Source organism: Crocuta crocuta, unplaced genomic scaffold (assembly GCF_008692635.1).
Source record: "Crocuta crocuta isolate KB4526 unplaced genomic scaffold, BGI_CrCroc_1.0 scaffold687, whole genome shotgun sequence".
NCBI classification, from domain to species: domain Eukaryota; kingdom Metazoa; phylum Chordata; class Mammalia; order Carnivora; family Hyaenidae; genus Crocuta; species Crocuta crocuta.
The window spans coordinates 80,098-94,232 of record NW_027530182.1 but is presented as its reverse complement, the minus strand read 5'-3'; the positions used below and the strand labels follow the sequence as shown (position 1 = coordinate 94,232).

Below are 14,135 nucleotides of genomic sequence, written 5' to 3'. Positions count from 1 at the left end.
GGGGGGGGGGGGGGAGCAAAAGGAAGGGGTAGGAGCAGTCACTTCATACATAAAACCTTATTTGCATAACACTGTCCTCAACCACTTACCACTTTCCTTGCTTTGCCCATACGATGGCGTTTGTAAAATATATGTCCTCAGTGATAGAAGAACAATAATAATCTTCAGTATTGGGTTACAAACCATGTTTGTATGTAAATATATATGTGTGTATATGCATATAAGATGCACGTGTGTACACATGTGGGTCACACATGTGTGTACACGAACATATATGTGCGTGTATACACACATACTTACACATATGGCACATGTATGATGAGGAAACGCAGTGTGTTTCCTGTCCGTCGGTAGCATTAAGAGTTAACTCTTATTTCAACATTACACTTAGACCATCCCTACAAATTCACTAGGTTAGCATTTCCTACTTTCAGTTTGTTATCTTGACACATAACTACGGCACAACAGCTGGGTTGTTCCTGGAGTTCCTGGGGGGAGCTTTATTCTCAGAGTGCTGAATTTCCTTTTCAGCTGTCGGCTCTTCAGTGTGTTCAAAATGTTCAACTTTTTACACACGGTTCTGGGCCCCTAGCACCACTCTGGGACTATGATAGAAATGCTGATCAGGTAGATGCATGGAAGAATCTTTGGTTCAAGGAGGAGAATTGCAAAAGCCAAAAACGCATATGCGCATTGTAAGGTACTAGGGCCACTAGCTAGTGTTGTTTTTTGGGTTTGAATATTCTTTTTAAAAAGATTGCTCCATTTTCATCAAAAATTATTTGCACCTGTTATGAAATAAAAAATGTTACTGTTCTTGAAAACACCCTGGATCCAGTGTTCTCTCTCTCTCTCTCTCTCTCACACATACACACACACACACACACATTCACACAGTATCAGTGTGTCAGTGATCTGGCTGTTGAAAAATACATTGGGGTTTGCAGTAGTTTTGCCTAACTTTCTCCATATATAAAGAAAGCTTTGCACAACACAACATTTCCTTTTTATCTAGGAAACTCTTCAGAACACTTCCTAAGAAATTAATTGTATTCCAGCCAGACTTGCATGCTGCCATCCCACAGGAAATGGGTCAGCAATCCATTAAGATGCCATTAGATAATCTAATTTGGAACTTAATCTCTAAATTAACCATGCTCCATACTTGAAGCATACTTGAGAGAAAGAAAAAAGTTTACGTTTGAATCGATAGGGGAGCCGAAGCGTGAAGAAGGCTGTTTGTTTTTTCTGTAGCTGTGGTCACGTCTCAAGCCGTCTGGTAACCAGGAGAAACCAGACATGATGTAATTCCAGATTGAACTTGAACTTCAGGGACTTAGGATAGGGGAACAATGGACCATAGGAATCAATAATGTCCATTTTCCACATGATTATGTTTGGAGCTTTAAGTTAACCTTTATGGGAGAAGCAGCAGGTTCTGCAGTGTGACCAAAATGAGATGATCCAGAGACAAGATGTTAGAGGAAAGAAAACAACTTTTTCCGTGCTATTTTCTGAGCAGCACTGCGGATTCCAGCAGGATTAGAAAAGTTCCCACTCTGCAGTAAACCGGTGGCCTGTTCAGAGCACTCTTTGTTCGCTTAGGTAGGACAAACTTAATCTTATGTTTCCTGTCAGATGATTTTTGGCTGCACGGATTTTTGGGAGAGGGAGGAGCGTGATTCAGAAACTTCCCAAATGTAAACCTTGCTTAACCCTTTGCAACGCAAGAAGTTCATTACACACCTACTTTATTTGAAGATGTTTCACGTAAAGTGCCAGGTTTATATATGCATTATGTCCGTCAGGAGTCCCCTCCATCAGCAGCCGCCAACGCCCCTTTTATGAACTGACCTTTTGCTTTACATGTTTGCAAGTGCTGTTTAGTAGGTATATCGTGAAATTTTTCAGCCATATTTACTTAGATAACAAAGCATATGAATGAGTAAATATGCTAGTAAACATACGAAAAAGAACAGGCAAAAGCCTGTTTAAGTGCAAGGAATCGAAGAACACACATTTTGAATATTTGGAAATTTGTAGAAAGTTACAGTTACTCCCTCCTTAATTTTTGTTTTACGTGAAGGAAGAATTTTTTTTTTTTGCACGTGTGATTCTCTCTGCACGTATATTAGCAGGCATAATATAAAAAATGTGTTGAGTTCCTTAATCAGTTGTGATTTTATGATCCTGAATTCTGTTACAAAGAAGTTCTGCTGTTTAGAGGTGAAATTGTACAAATAACACTGATTTTTGTTTTTAAATGAAAATCCCTTGGGAAAGAACAGGTTTTTTGCTCTTGTGTAAAACTTAACATTTCTTTTTAATTTAGTATGCCTTGGGTGATTTTCTCTAGTGAAAGGCACTATTTGGGAGCACTATTTTTGTAGAGAATTTTGTCTGCTGTTAGAGACTCACATATGCTAATAAGGGGAGCAGGCGCACTGGTAACAATAGCATTGAAAGGAACCCAGGGGTAGAGAGGAATACAGACCAGAGAAAGGGTGGAAATCCACATGTCGGGTTCTCTGCTGTGGTACAGTGTGTGGGAGGAGCTCACATAACTACTGGAAGCCTGATCATGCAAGATTTTTTAATTGGCTGAAACCTCCCACAGCCACATAAAATGTTACGGTTGTGTGCATGTGTGTACAGTGATTTATTTACAGGTGGCCACCTTTGTAGTAACTATCTTTCATTTTCAGTTCTAAGGCATGAAAAATATCAAACATAATTTTTTTTACACATCGACTAAGTTTGGCCTAACTAGGGGACTTGTATTTTTCTTATGTTTAAAGTACGCATTTTAAGGAAATAGATTTTTATTACTTTTAAGTATACCAGTTGCTTTGTTGAAGGGTCTTCTAGGACTTTGTAAAAGCTTTTTGCTAAAAGAGTACAGTATTAAAATGACCACATTTCATATTTAGCTGCAGTAAATATGCCCTGTTTATTTAGCTGCCCTGTGCTCTTCATTAGATAAAATATTTCACTGGCAGAAGCCATTATTTTACTTAGAAACTGCTACTGTTCACACAGGGTAAAGTTAGCATTCAATCCAGCATACTCCAATAACAAAACACATCTGAAACAATTGAATATAAATTAATGAGCTTTGATGGCCTACCGTTTTGATATGTTATTTCCAAAATCGTTGGTCCCCAAAGAGTAGCAATAAAGAAGGCTATTTACCTACTTAGTTAAGAAACAAATACGTTTCTTTTTCATTACTATGAAGTGCTATTGCTTGCAGTTAGAATAATTCCATGAGCCACCTGCAGTTTATGATATTTGGTGTTTCCCAGAGAGCCCACAAGAGTACTTTGCAGTTCAGGTAAGAGCTGGCCAGGGAGCTTTCCAATACAGATTATTACAAATAGTAATAATCATTAGAAATCATCTTGCATGCAAATAGGATCATTCAGATAGCAATAATGATCCTTAAAAATGGGAGAAATAAATCGAAGAAACCCAAGACCTGTGTAAAGCACTTTGTATATTTTACTTCTAGTTTAGCCTCATCGGAGGTAGAACTCAAGAAGCAAATTATTGACATAGAGCCACATCTGTACGTACAGGAACAAAGGCAAATATTGTATTCAGCTGAAAAGCATCTGGAATTGGACAAATCAAATGCAGTTATTTGTGTTAAAATTTGGACTCCAGAGTTCTACTTCTCTGGGAATTTCGGTGTTCTCAATGATATGGACCTTAATTCCTAGAATCTCTTATATAATTTAGGGATAATATAAATTCTTGACCAGTGATAAAAGTAAAGAATGTTTCCCAAAAGAGGGAAGTGAGGTGATGTGTAGTAGGTAAGAATGTAGACCCTAGAACCTCACTGCTAGAGTTCAAATCCTGGCTTCTGTAACTTCATAACAACTTGACTTGGGCAAGGCACCTAACTTTCTAGCTCCAGTTCCCTCCTCAGTAGTCGGAATAAAACTGGTACTTTTCTCATAGATTTATTATGAGGATTGAAAATCCGTAAAACAGTGCCTGGCAAACAATGCACACCATGTAAATACTAGCAACTAGCATATTTCCTAAGTACCATTTTTTTGTTCCTAATACATTAATAAGTTTACAATCATATTCTTATTATGTAATAATGTATAATAATTCTTAAATATATAGGTTCTTAAATACTACCCATATATTTCTTCAACTGGCGTAAACTCGCATGTTTTCCTACGACACCATCTATATATAGCATTTGTGCTATGTTGAAGTGAGCAGACAGTCCAAATGCATACATAACACAATTCAGGACGGCGTGGCTTTTCTAACTTAATTAACACTTAATTAACCTACCCATGATTGGTTTTTCCAGGTAGATTTTAACTATTACTAGAGGAACTTGTGCATTTTGGGAGAGAGATACCAATACCGACTTGTTAATTATTGTAGTGATAAAATTAGGAATGTTTCGCTAAGGAAGCAAATAGTTTTTCTTTTTGAGGAATATCTCAAACAGGTGCAAAGGAATTAAGGGCAAATCCTTCTCTTAAATTAAGGTAGTTATTTTGCTTATTGTTATTGCTATCTATAAGTAATGTAGCTCCTAGTAGAGTTGAGGTATTCCTGAATGTATGAAATTCTTTGTGCTTCATTTTTATAATATTTTTTATGCTTCTTGAAAGAGGACTTACTATCTTTGAAGTAAATATAGCAGTTTTAGGATTAAATCAGTATGTGACATCTCAATGGGCAATATTATTATTCCCCTAAAAAGTATTAGTGTGCTGGATCCTTTCACATTTTATAAAATGCTTGACAAATGGGTTACCCAACCCATTATCAGATAAACACAGGTTAGTAAAAATGAATTTTGCCATTCTTTAGAGAGCTCTTATTTCAAGACATAGCTGAAGTGAAGCCTTTGACTTTGTTTGGCTCCTTACTCAACTTATTACTCCATACATGTTTACTTGGCACTTCATGGTTCTTGGGTGGTTACTGAGGTAAAAGCCCAGGGCCCAATTCTTTTTGGCCTAGAAAACACAATCTTGCATAATTTTAGAAAGCACCACCATTAAATGTTGACTTGCCCAGAGCAATTTTCTCTCTTTCGTTGAATGGTATAGAGTCTGTTTACTACTTGTATGTGCAAAGACCAGCTCCTTTATCCAATTTATCCAAGGATATGAAATATATAAATAGTGTATCATTTTTAAAAGGAAGAAATGAGTATCTTCTTACCCTGTAATCCTCACCGTAAGGTCAGTCTAATACAGCTTCAACTGGATTTGTTTTCAGAGGATATATATTGAATTTCAGAGTTGCTTGATCACCCAGACCAAACACATATTCTCTGCACAAGTCTACTGCACCATATTTTAGGTTACGATCCAGCTCTGTGGGGGCGTGGGAAATTCACTGTCTCCTCAAGAAAATATTGCCTCGAAGAAACTCTGTTCAAAAGTTCTTTCTAATGTCGGATCAATGTCCGACCTCCCAGGGAAACAGTGTAACATAGTTAAAAGGCCATGGGAATCAGAACTGATTCATATCTGAAATCTAGGTGAGTAACTTGGGGCAAGTTAAACCTCAATTTTCTCATCTGCGAAATGGGAACAATGGCAATCTCAAGAGTTCACTGAGAAAATTAAGTGATGTAGTATATGTAGAACACCCAAAATGGCATCTTGCTCGGAGTAGACCCTCAGCATGGTTATCTTCTGAAAGTTTCTCCCTGTATGCTAATTTTTTCCACCTGAACTATACAAGTCTACATTTCCTTCCAACTCAACTGTTGTGTCTTCCCTGTCTCCCTCCAGCTGTTCCTCAAGTGACATGATTTGTTGAGTTTCTTCATCAAAGGAATGTCATAGAGTCTGTTTCTCTTGAAGACTGATGCCTGGAAGTGAGGCAGGGCTTCCAAAGTAGTCTGATCAGGATAAAATGGGCTGTCATCTTTCTCTAATCCATCTCAAAGTCTAAATAACTTGTTTCTTTGCTTCTTCCCTTTTGGGAGCACCTATGTCATGCATTTGGTGAGAATAAAGTGAAAATATTCTCCATGATATCAGACATTCTATTTCTTACAATTTTGATTTAACTTACACCTGTCTTGTGTATAATGAAATATCTCATTATATACATAGAGTAGAAGTCATTGGGATGAATTCTCCTTTTTTTTAAGGTACAAAGTATCTTTTTTTGTGCCTGTTTTTTTTTTAAGTACTTTATATTCTTTTCCATTTTTAATGGTATGGCCTTTATATATTTTCTAAAGGTGTGCTTTCAACTTTTAGTTACGCTTATCTTCTGTTTGCCTAAAGAAAAAAATCACTTGATTTGACAATGGAAAATGGAATGTAAGCAAAGTCTGTGCATGTTGAAGATCTATTGGCAGAAGTAGCTTACTTTGACCTTGAATATTTTGAGATCTTTTCAGTTATGTGCGCAGATCTCTTAATACATAGAGGCACAGATTATTGGATTGGTCATAAGATAATTCTCTCTCCACTGTGGATTAAAACTGTTAAGCACTTTGCATATAGTGAGCTTATATATGGTGATAAATCTGAATATGTGTGTTTATTTTACCCATACTGGTGATCATTAACATTGATTTATACAGTGGGAGTTAGATATGTAAACAGCACTTACTACATTTTACCTGAAAAGCTATGCAATTTGAGCCATTCTCTTTTTGATTTGAAATAATCTAGGTTATCTTGTTTGATTCAACTATTTTTACACTGTTATCTTAATCTTTGAATTTGTTTTAACAGACTTTTTTTTTTCAATAGGACTACCAAAAAGCTCTAAGAAATGCCTGTGCCTTGTAGTTTTGAACCTCACCTATAAATTGGCAATAAGAGACTTGTAAAACTCATATATGACGTCTGCGTAGTGTTAATGTTTGAGATTTATTTCCCCCCAAAGGTTCATAAACAGTATTGACAAATATATTGCACACTGCGATTTTGACATGGTCATAATGTAGGATGGGAGGTTTGAAAAATTGAAGTAAACATCTAGGTGGAATTTGTTAGATATTCTGCAGCTAGAGCCCTGCTAGTCACTAGTATCCATTTGTTTTTATTGAGCATTTTCCAAAGAATAATACATGTCTCTTTTTAGAACCTCATAAGAAAGCTATTGCAAAATAAACCCCGAATTCTTGTCTTTTCTGTCATTAGGGAGACCCACTTCTCTGTGTAAGGAGTCACATCTATTTTCAGTCATTAAAATACACTTTACTTTTCCTAAGGAATGCAATCTCTCAATCTCTTTCTAGAACTTTCTAGAACCCATTTAACTTGGGACTCAATTTTGGGAAGTGATCTGCTTATTGACATTGTCTTTTACTGTCAAGGATTTTATCGATTTCAGTAGGTCTTTTTGTTTTCATACATGCATCCCATGTTGGGTTCAAAATACCAGATACATGTTTTTGTAATTTATTTTATTTGCTAAGATATAATTAGCATCAGCGATATCCAGACTCTACAAGGATTGATAAGATGAAGTCATTTTCTTTATGGAGCTTACCTTTCAGTCAGTAAGATTATCACAGATACAGGTAATTATGATATGAAGTAATAAATGCTGTAATTGTACTGTGTAACAAAGGGCAGTGAAATTACAGTTGAGGGGAAAATAGCTTTCATGATGTATCATATAACATTCTCTCTCGATCAATCATGCAAAACATAGAAACAGAAGATGTGTGTGGGAAGAGAGAAATATGTGAAAATAATTAAGTCTCTTGGAAAAGATTTCGGTAACAACTATTCGAATTCTTTAGAATTATGACTTTCCATCAGATCATGAGGACATAACGTTTTAGTCTGAATTATTCCTCCTTTGAATTCAATTTGATGATTCCCCAAGAGTTAATTTTTGTTAATACTAAATGTCTCTAACTTTAAGCTTAGAGATGCCGATTTTCTTTTTATAGGGGGCCAAATCACAATGTATTCATGCAAGTATGTGATGATTACAAGCCACGCTTTTTCAAAATATATAGTTGGGTGTGATTTGGAACACTTAAGTGATTTGTTTATCCCATCTACCATGTGCTGGTATTATATTAAATGGAGAACAGAGAGAGATGGGCTTGGTGATTATCATGGAGCTCATAGTCTAATCATAAAATCTCTTGGGCACAAAAGGTCATTGTGAAATTTTTTTCTGTTGAAATATCAAATCCAAAATATGCTCCTACACATGAACAAATAAGACACATTGTGCATGGAGGTATCACCAGAGTAAAAGAAGTTATATGTATCAGGCTCTTTTTTTTTTAATCCAAGCTTTTTTTTTTAAGACAAAATTCTTCCTTCAAGTTAATATCCCATAAAGATTCAAATATGAAAAAAATGAAGGTGTGTCTAGGTTGAAAGTTACAATAAGAGTATCCATGTCACCTCGTGGTTTCAAAAGTAAAGAATATTAAATTAAATTTAAGGGCGCCTGGGTGGCTCAGTCGGTTAAGTGTCTGACTTCGGCTCAGGTCATCATCCTGCGGTTCCTGGGTTCGAGCCCTGTATTGGGCTCTGTGCTGACAGCTCAGAGCCTGGAGCCTGCTTCGGATTGTGTGTCTCCCTCTCTCCCTGCCCCTCCCTTGCTCACACTCTGTCTCTTTCTCTCTCAAAAATAAATAAACATTAAAAAATATTCAACTTAATTTAAAACCTCAAAATGAAGTCTACAAGTCAGACCATGACAAAACAGGGTATGCAACCGTCAATTTGATGTTTTCTTGGTTCTTGGTTATTTATGCAGCTGTGAAGTAGCTGCCATTCATTCTGAGATGAGTGTTGAAACAAACAGTTGTCTTATTAGGCACACCCCAAAATGTACGGTGCATGGAGTTGTTTTGTGATATAAGTAACTCTCAGATTATCTTCCTCCATTTGATACTTGTGTGATGAGAGATCATGCCAGTAGCATTTCGAGAACTCTTCTTTGAACTTCTTTAGACAGCCCCAGATCCAACATGGATGAAATGAGAGTTGGTTGGAGACAAGCTGTTTGTCCCCACAGAGCCCTTCTCCCCCTCCTCCCTTCCAGCTCATCAGGCTCAGAGCCACACGGATGTGGTAACCTTCCTACTGATGGCAGGGACATGGAGCGCCCAGGCCTCTGGTGCCAGCATTTCAAATGACTTATTATGTCCTGGCTTCCCTAAAAAATGTACTTTTTCTTATTGTAAGGAAAAAGTAGTATCTTTCATTACAGCTTTCAATGGTATTCAATCGGTAAGCAGGTAAAAGACTTAAAACTGAATTGCTTGTGAACCGAAAGTAAAGCAGGATCAGAGCAGAATTGGCAAACCCTATTGTCACTATCATAGATTTGCAGCTTTCTTTCTCTTTCTCTTTTTCTTTTCTTCTTCTTATTTTTTTCATCCAAGTAGATCAGACATTTTAGGAATATATTCTGAGTTCAAGAATCATGTGTAAGCCCGATTTGAGCTTATTCTGCCTCACAATTAGACTTACCATGGGGGCGCGCTGGGCTGGCTCAGTCGGTGGCGCGGGCGACTCTTGATCTCAGGGTTGTGGGCTTGAGCCCCATGTTGGGTGTAGAGATGTCTTAAAAAAATGAGATCTTAAAAAAAAAAAAAAACACATGTCTAACCTTCCATGAAAGAAATAGACCATGCAGGGTGTATACCTATAATATGTACAATTTGGCACACTTATATTAAACTTAATATGGAAAAAAGTGATAATAGTAATTTGATGCCTGTGGAATTTATATTTCTAAGATTGCTGGAGATTTTAACATTGTGTTTTCTCTTTTTCTCTTCCCTCCTTCTTGCTCCTCTCTGTCAACAGTCCTGGTACCTGGGCTAGCTTGGTTCCTTTCCAAGTATCAAATAGGACCCCCATCCTACCGGCAAATGTCCAAAATTACGGTTTGAACATAATCGGAGAACCTTTCCTTCAAGCAGAAACAAGCAACTGAGGGAAAATGAAATACAACAGTAGTTTAAAAAATTAAAAAAAAAAAAGGAAAAGAGGAAGACTGGACAAAAACAAAACTAAACAAACAAAAAGGGAGAAAGGAAAGAAACAGAAGAAAGAAGATACTAGACCAGCAACGACGGCACTTACAATCACTAATTCCCTTAAGGTTGAAACTGTAATGACATAAAAAAAGGGTCGATGATATTTCACTGATGGTAGATCACAGCCCCTGCAACGTAGCCTTTGTTACATGAAGTCCGCTGGGAAATAGATGTTCTGTCTCTATGACAATATATTTTAACTGACTTTCTAGATGCCTTAATATGTGCATGATAAGCTAGTTTTATTGGTTTAGTATTCTTGTTGTTTACGCATGGAATCACTATTCCTGGTTGTCTCACCGACAGAGGCTAGGAGGCGGCATCAGAGGTGCTGGGTGACGGAGCCATGAGCCAGCCATTTTATAAGCACTCTGATTTCTAAAAGTTAAAAAATATATATATAAAATCTCTGTAGACTTTAGTTATCAGTACAGATTTATTAAATTTTGGCCCTTAACCCAGCCTTTTCCAGTGTGTAACCCAGTTTGAAACCTTAAAAAAAGAAAAAAAAGAAAAAAAAGAAAAGAAAAAAAAAGAAAAAAAGAAAAAAGGAAAAAAAAACAGTTTGAACACAAAGGCTCTATGGAAGAAATGCCTCGATGTAGGTGAAGTGTTATCTCTGCATGCAACAGTAAAAATTAATATAATATTTTCCCCACAAAACACTTAACAGAGGCAAGTGCAATTTATAAATTTATATCTAAAGGGGAATCATGATTATAAGTCCTTCAGCCCTTGGACTCTAAATTGAGGGGATTAAAAAGAATTTAAAATAATTTTGAACGAATTTATTTTCCCCTCAGTTTTTGAGGGCATTAAAAAGGCATTAAATCAAGACAAATCATGTGCTTGAGGAAAAAAAAATTAATGAAAACACAGCACTTATGTTGGTTTAGCTGCAGCCTCCTTGGAGGTAGAATTTATTTATTTAAAATTACTGGTTGCATCAAGAACCCATAGGGTGTACGTACAAAAGGTTCTATAAAATCTGCATTATAGAGACAAAGAGGCAGGCAAATCCATGTCACAAGGGTAAAGCTTACAGTTTACAAACTGGGAATGCCAGGGTGTAGGATATAAAAACGCACTCTTGAGAAAACAAATATAATCAGGGTGCTGAAAACTTGCATGGTGCTTTCAGACATTAGCCTTGTTCAACAAATTTCTTGTATTGACAGATCTGTAGTGTGCATGGGCAGACACATTTTGCCTCTATGTCTCTTAAAATTTTAATTAAAAATACTCTTTCCAGTAATCCTAATTTGCACGAAGATATAATGTCCACATTACGTGCCTTGCCTTGAAATCTAAAAACAAAAAAAACAAAAAACAAAAAAAAAACAAAAAAGTGACATCACTACACTTGTTTTGCTGCATTTATTATCATTTTAAATCTTTACCATTTTTATGACAAAATATTTTGTACTCCAGACGAAGAAAAATGTGTGACATCATGGATTTTTTAGACAGGTATACCTTTATCTCACATTTATAAAGCATATCATGGCTGTGTATAGTTGCCGCTTAAAAATTGTAATCGACCAGCAATATTTTCAGTATTTTGGTGTTTTTTCTATTAACCTTTCATGTTTTTCATCTTCCAATTAATATTTGGGGGGGAGGGGTTTCAAATTTATACGAATTATGCAATACCAAGTTTTGCCTATGTACGTAGTGCTTTTAGCTGTATTGGTTATTATAGGTAAGTACACAGATTTTAAAAAAAAAATAATGTATGCTTTTTTTGTTTGTTTGTTTTAATTGACCAAAGTGGGTACTGCTATTTTTGCAGTGTGATGAGGTCCTTTGTGTACTGAGAGATGGACAGGGGATTTTTTTTTAATATACATATATATATATTCTGGGGTGGGTGGGAGGATTTTTAACACTTTACAGTGTAGCTGTGAAGCAGTGCACCCCGAGACGGGCCTGGGCTGCAAAGCAACTGTTCTGTCTACTGTGACAAACTTCAACTTACACAGATTCCCCCTTCTCTAACTTCCCACCTGGGGTGCAAGCTGAACTCATTTCTGGTTTTCGTAACAACAAAAATAGTAAGAACAAGCAAACACAAGAAATTCTCCTGGAGGCAGACTTGGCTTAAAACAAACTGTCTTATCTTTTTTTTTTTTNTTTTTTTTTTTTTTTTTTTTTTTTTTGTAGTGGTGGTGGTAGTGGTGGTGGTGGTGGTGGTGGTGTTCTTGCTTGGAAATTCCGGATCCACAGTGGAGAGTGAGCCTGCCTCATATTTGGCAAAAATATTTGTCGAGATATCCACGTAGCGGAGGTTTCACACTTTGGGAGTTTAACACATGAGTAGATTTTCTCCTACAAAACACATTGTCCTAGCTGGAGGGAGCGTTCCCATGTTCCTTCTCCACCGCTCCTCTTCCCCATTTATTCGTTTCAGCCATNCCAGAAGAATGAACAGAGGGTTGCTGTATTAAATGTATTTGGACTCATAGATTAAAATCACAGTTCAATTTTTTAAGGAACAACAAAAAAAAAACCCATAATAAATCTTGTGAAGTTTTCATTTTTACCTGCCTTTTTAAACGGAGAACCAGACCAGAAGGGAAATGTATGTAGAGTTTTCAGAAATTAATGTTCCTGTGGATGAATTAAGCCCATTAGATGCTGATGGGATTTTTTAAGGGATGGTGCCTCAAATATATATTTGATTTCATTTCCCCTGAGGGCTAGTGGGTGAAGGGAGGCTGGTTTCATTTTTGCACATACACCCCTCCCCTCCCCTCCCCAACCCCCCAGTCCCATTGAGGGAATTCATTACTAAAAGGAAAATCTTTCAGAATTAGTGACACATGGTGGGCTGTCTTGAGAAGCCCCCTGACCCCCTTCTCCTAGGCCATGGCCTAATAAAATAAACTGTCCATTGTTCTCCCAGCATATGATTTAATAATGAATACTTTAGAACAATGCTTATGGGCCTAGAATTGTATTTGATTAGCCCATTCAGTCTGATAGCCCAAAAGCTGAATAGCACAGCAGGATCCTAGCCACGCAAGTTGGGAAGTAAGTCCGATCATTTCTGTGATACTCACCCTGGTACAAAACAGCTTATCTCAGCCAAGCTCTTCACGAATCTTTGACCTAGTAGGTGAACAAATCAACCTCACAGGACACGCAGTATTTTTGAAGGGCAGACTCGCTCGCTCTCTCTTTTTTTTTTTTTTTTTTTGGCCAGAGAATGAGCAGTTCTAGCTAAAGAAATTACATACTGTGGGTATTCCTGCCTGCCTCTTGAGTATAAAGGCCTAGTTCAAGTGTTGCTTTTTTTTTTTAATTCATTGTTTTCCTTCTTTCCTTTTGTGATGAAACTATTAAAAATACTACTATCTGTATAGAATCTCAAATCCATTTTTCGGCCTCCTCCTCATTTACCAGGAAGTATATTCTGACTAAGGGCCCCGCTTTTGCAGGTCTTGCACACCCCTCTCTTACCCAGAACTGCATAGCTTCAGGATGGTGAAGGTCACCCAAGGGCATCAGTAGGGGTGCTGCCTNGGCACTGTTGGGCTTTTTTGTCATGTGGCTTTGCTGCCCGCCGCTCACAGTGCCTCTGAAGTGTTTCCTCTGGAGTGACACGAGCATTGGAGGCTTGTCTGAGGGAAAAACAATAAATAAAAGGCAGTGAAGGAGACTGTACATAAAGACATGGCAAAAATCTTAATTATAGCAATATAGTTATGGGGTGATGTTCGGGTGGGCAGCTCCATTAAAAAAAAGTATGTGAATGAGTCTGTGAAGCTGCAAAGTAGCAAGAAGAGTGAAAGATCTTCTTAACGAACCGCCTACCTTGTAGACAGTAATTTGTACACTGTATAGTTTTGTTAAGAATTTTTTTTTAAATTAAAATTCCCATGTTTGTAAAGCTAACTTTTTAACAGTTATAATGGAACTGTATGTTGTTTCCATTTTTAAAGTAAACAAGAATATTCCTTGTGTAGAGCCTGGACTTGAGTTAAAACTCTCCAGTCTCTTAAGTTATGTATTAAAAAAAAAAATCTGTCCATGTTAGGAGTTATTTCGCAGATTCCTATGCTTGAAAAGCACGGGATACTAATCCTTTAAAAAAATGTAA

The 14,135-nt window shown here is 36.9% G+C and overlaps 1 protein-coding gene across 7 annotated transcripts in view; it reads left to right on the top strand.

The window, feature by feature from the left end:
* The window catches only part of NFIB (nuclear factor I B), a 228,958-nt gene extending 218,976 nt beyond the window's left edge, over positions 1–9,982 (top strand). For all 7 annotated transcript variants that reach the window (XM_077765030.1, XM_077765034.1, XM_077765033.1 and 4 more), the window contains one exon: positions 9,801–9,982. In XM_077765030.1, coding sequence (XP_077621156.1) covers positions 9,801–9,930 — 130 coding nt within the window. In that variant the 3' untranslated portion in view covers positions 9,931–9,982. The remainder of the gene's footprint in view (positions 1–9,800) is intronic.
* The last annotated feature ends 4,153 nt before the right edge of the window (positions 9,983–14,135 follow it).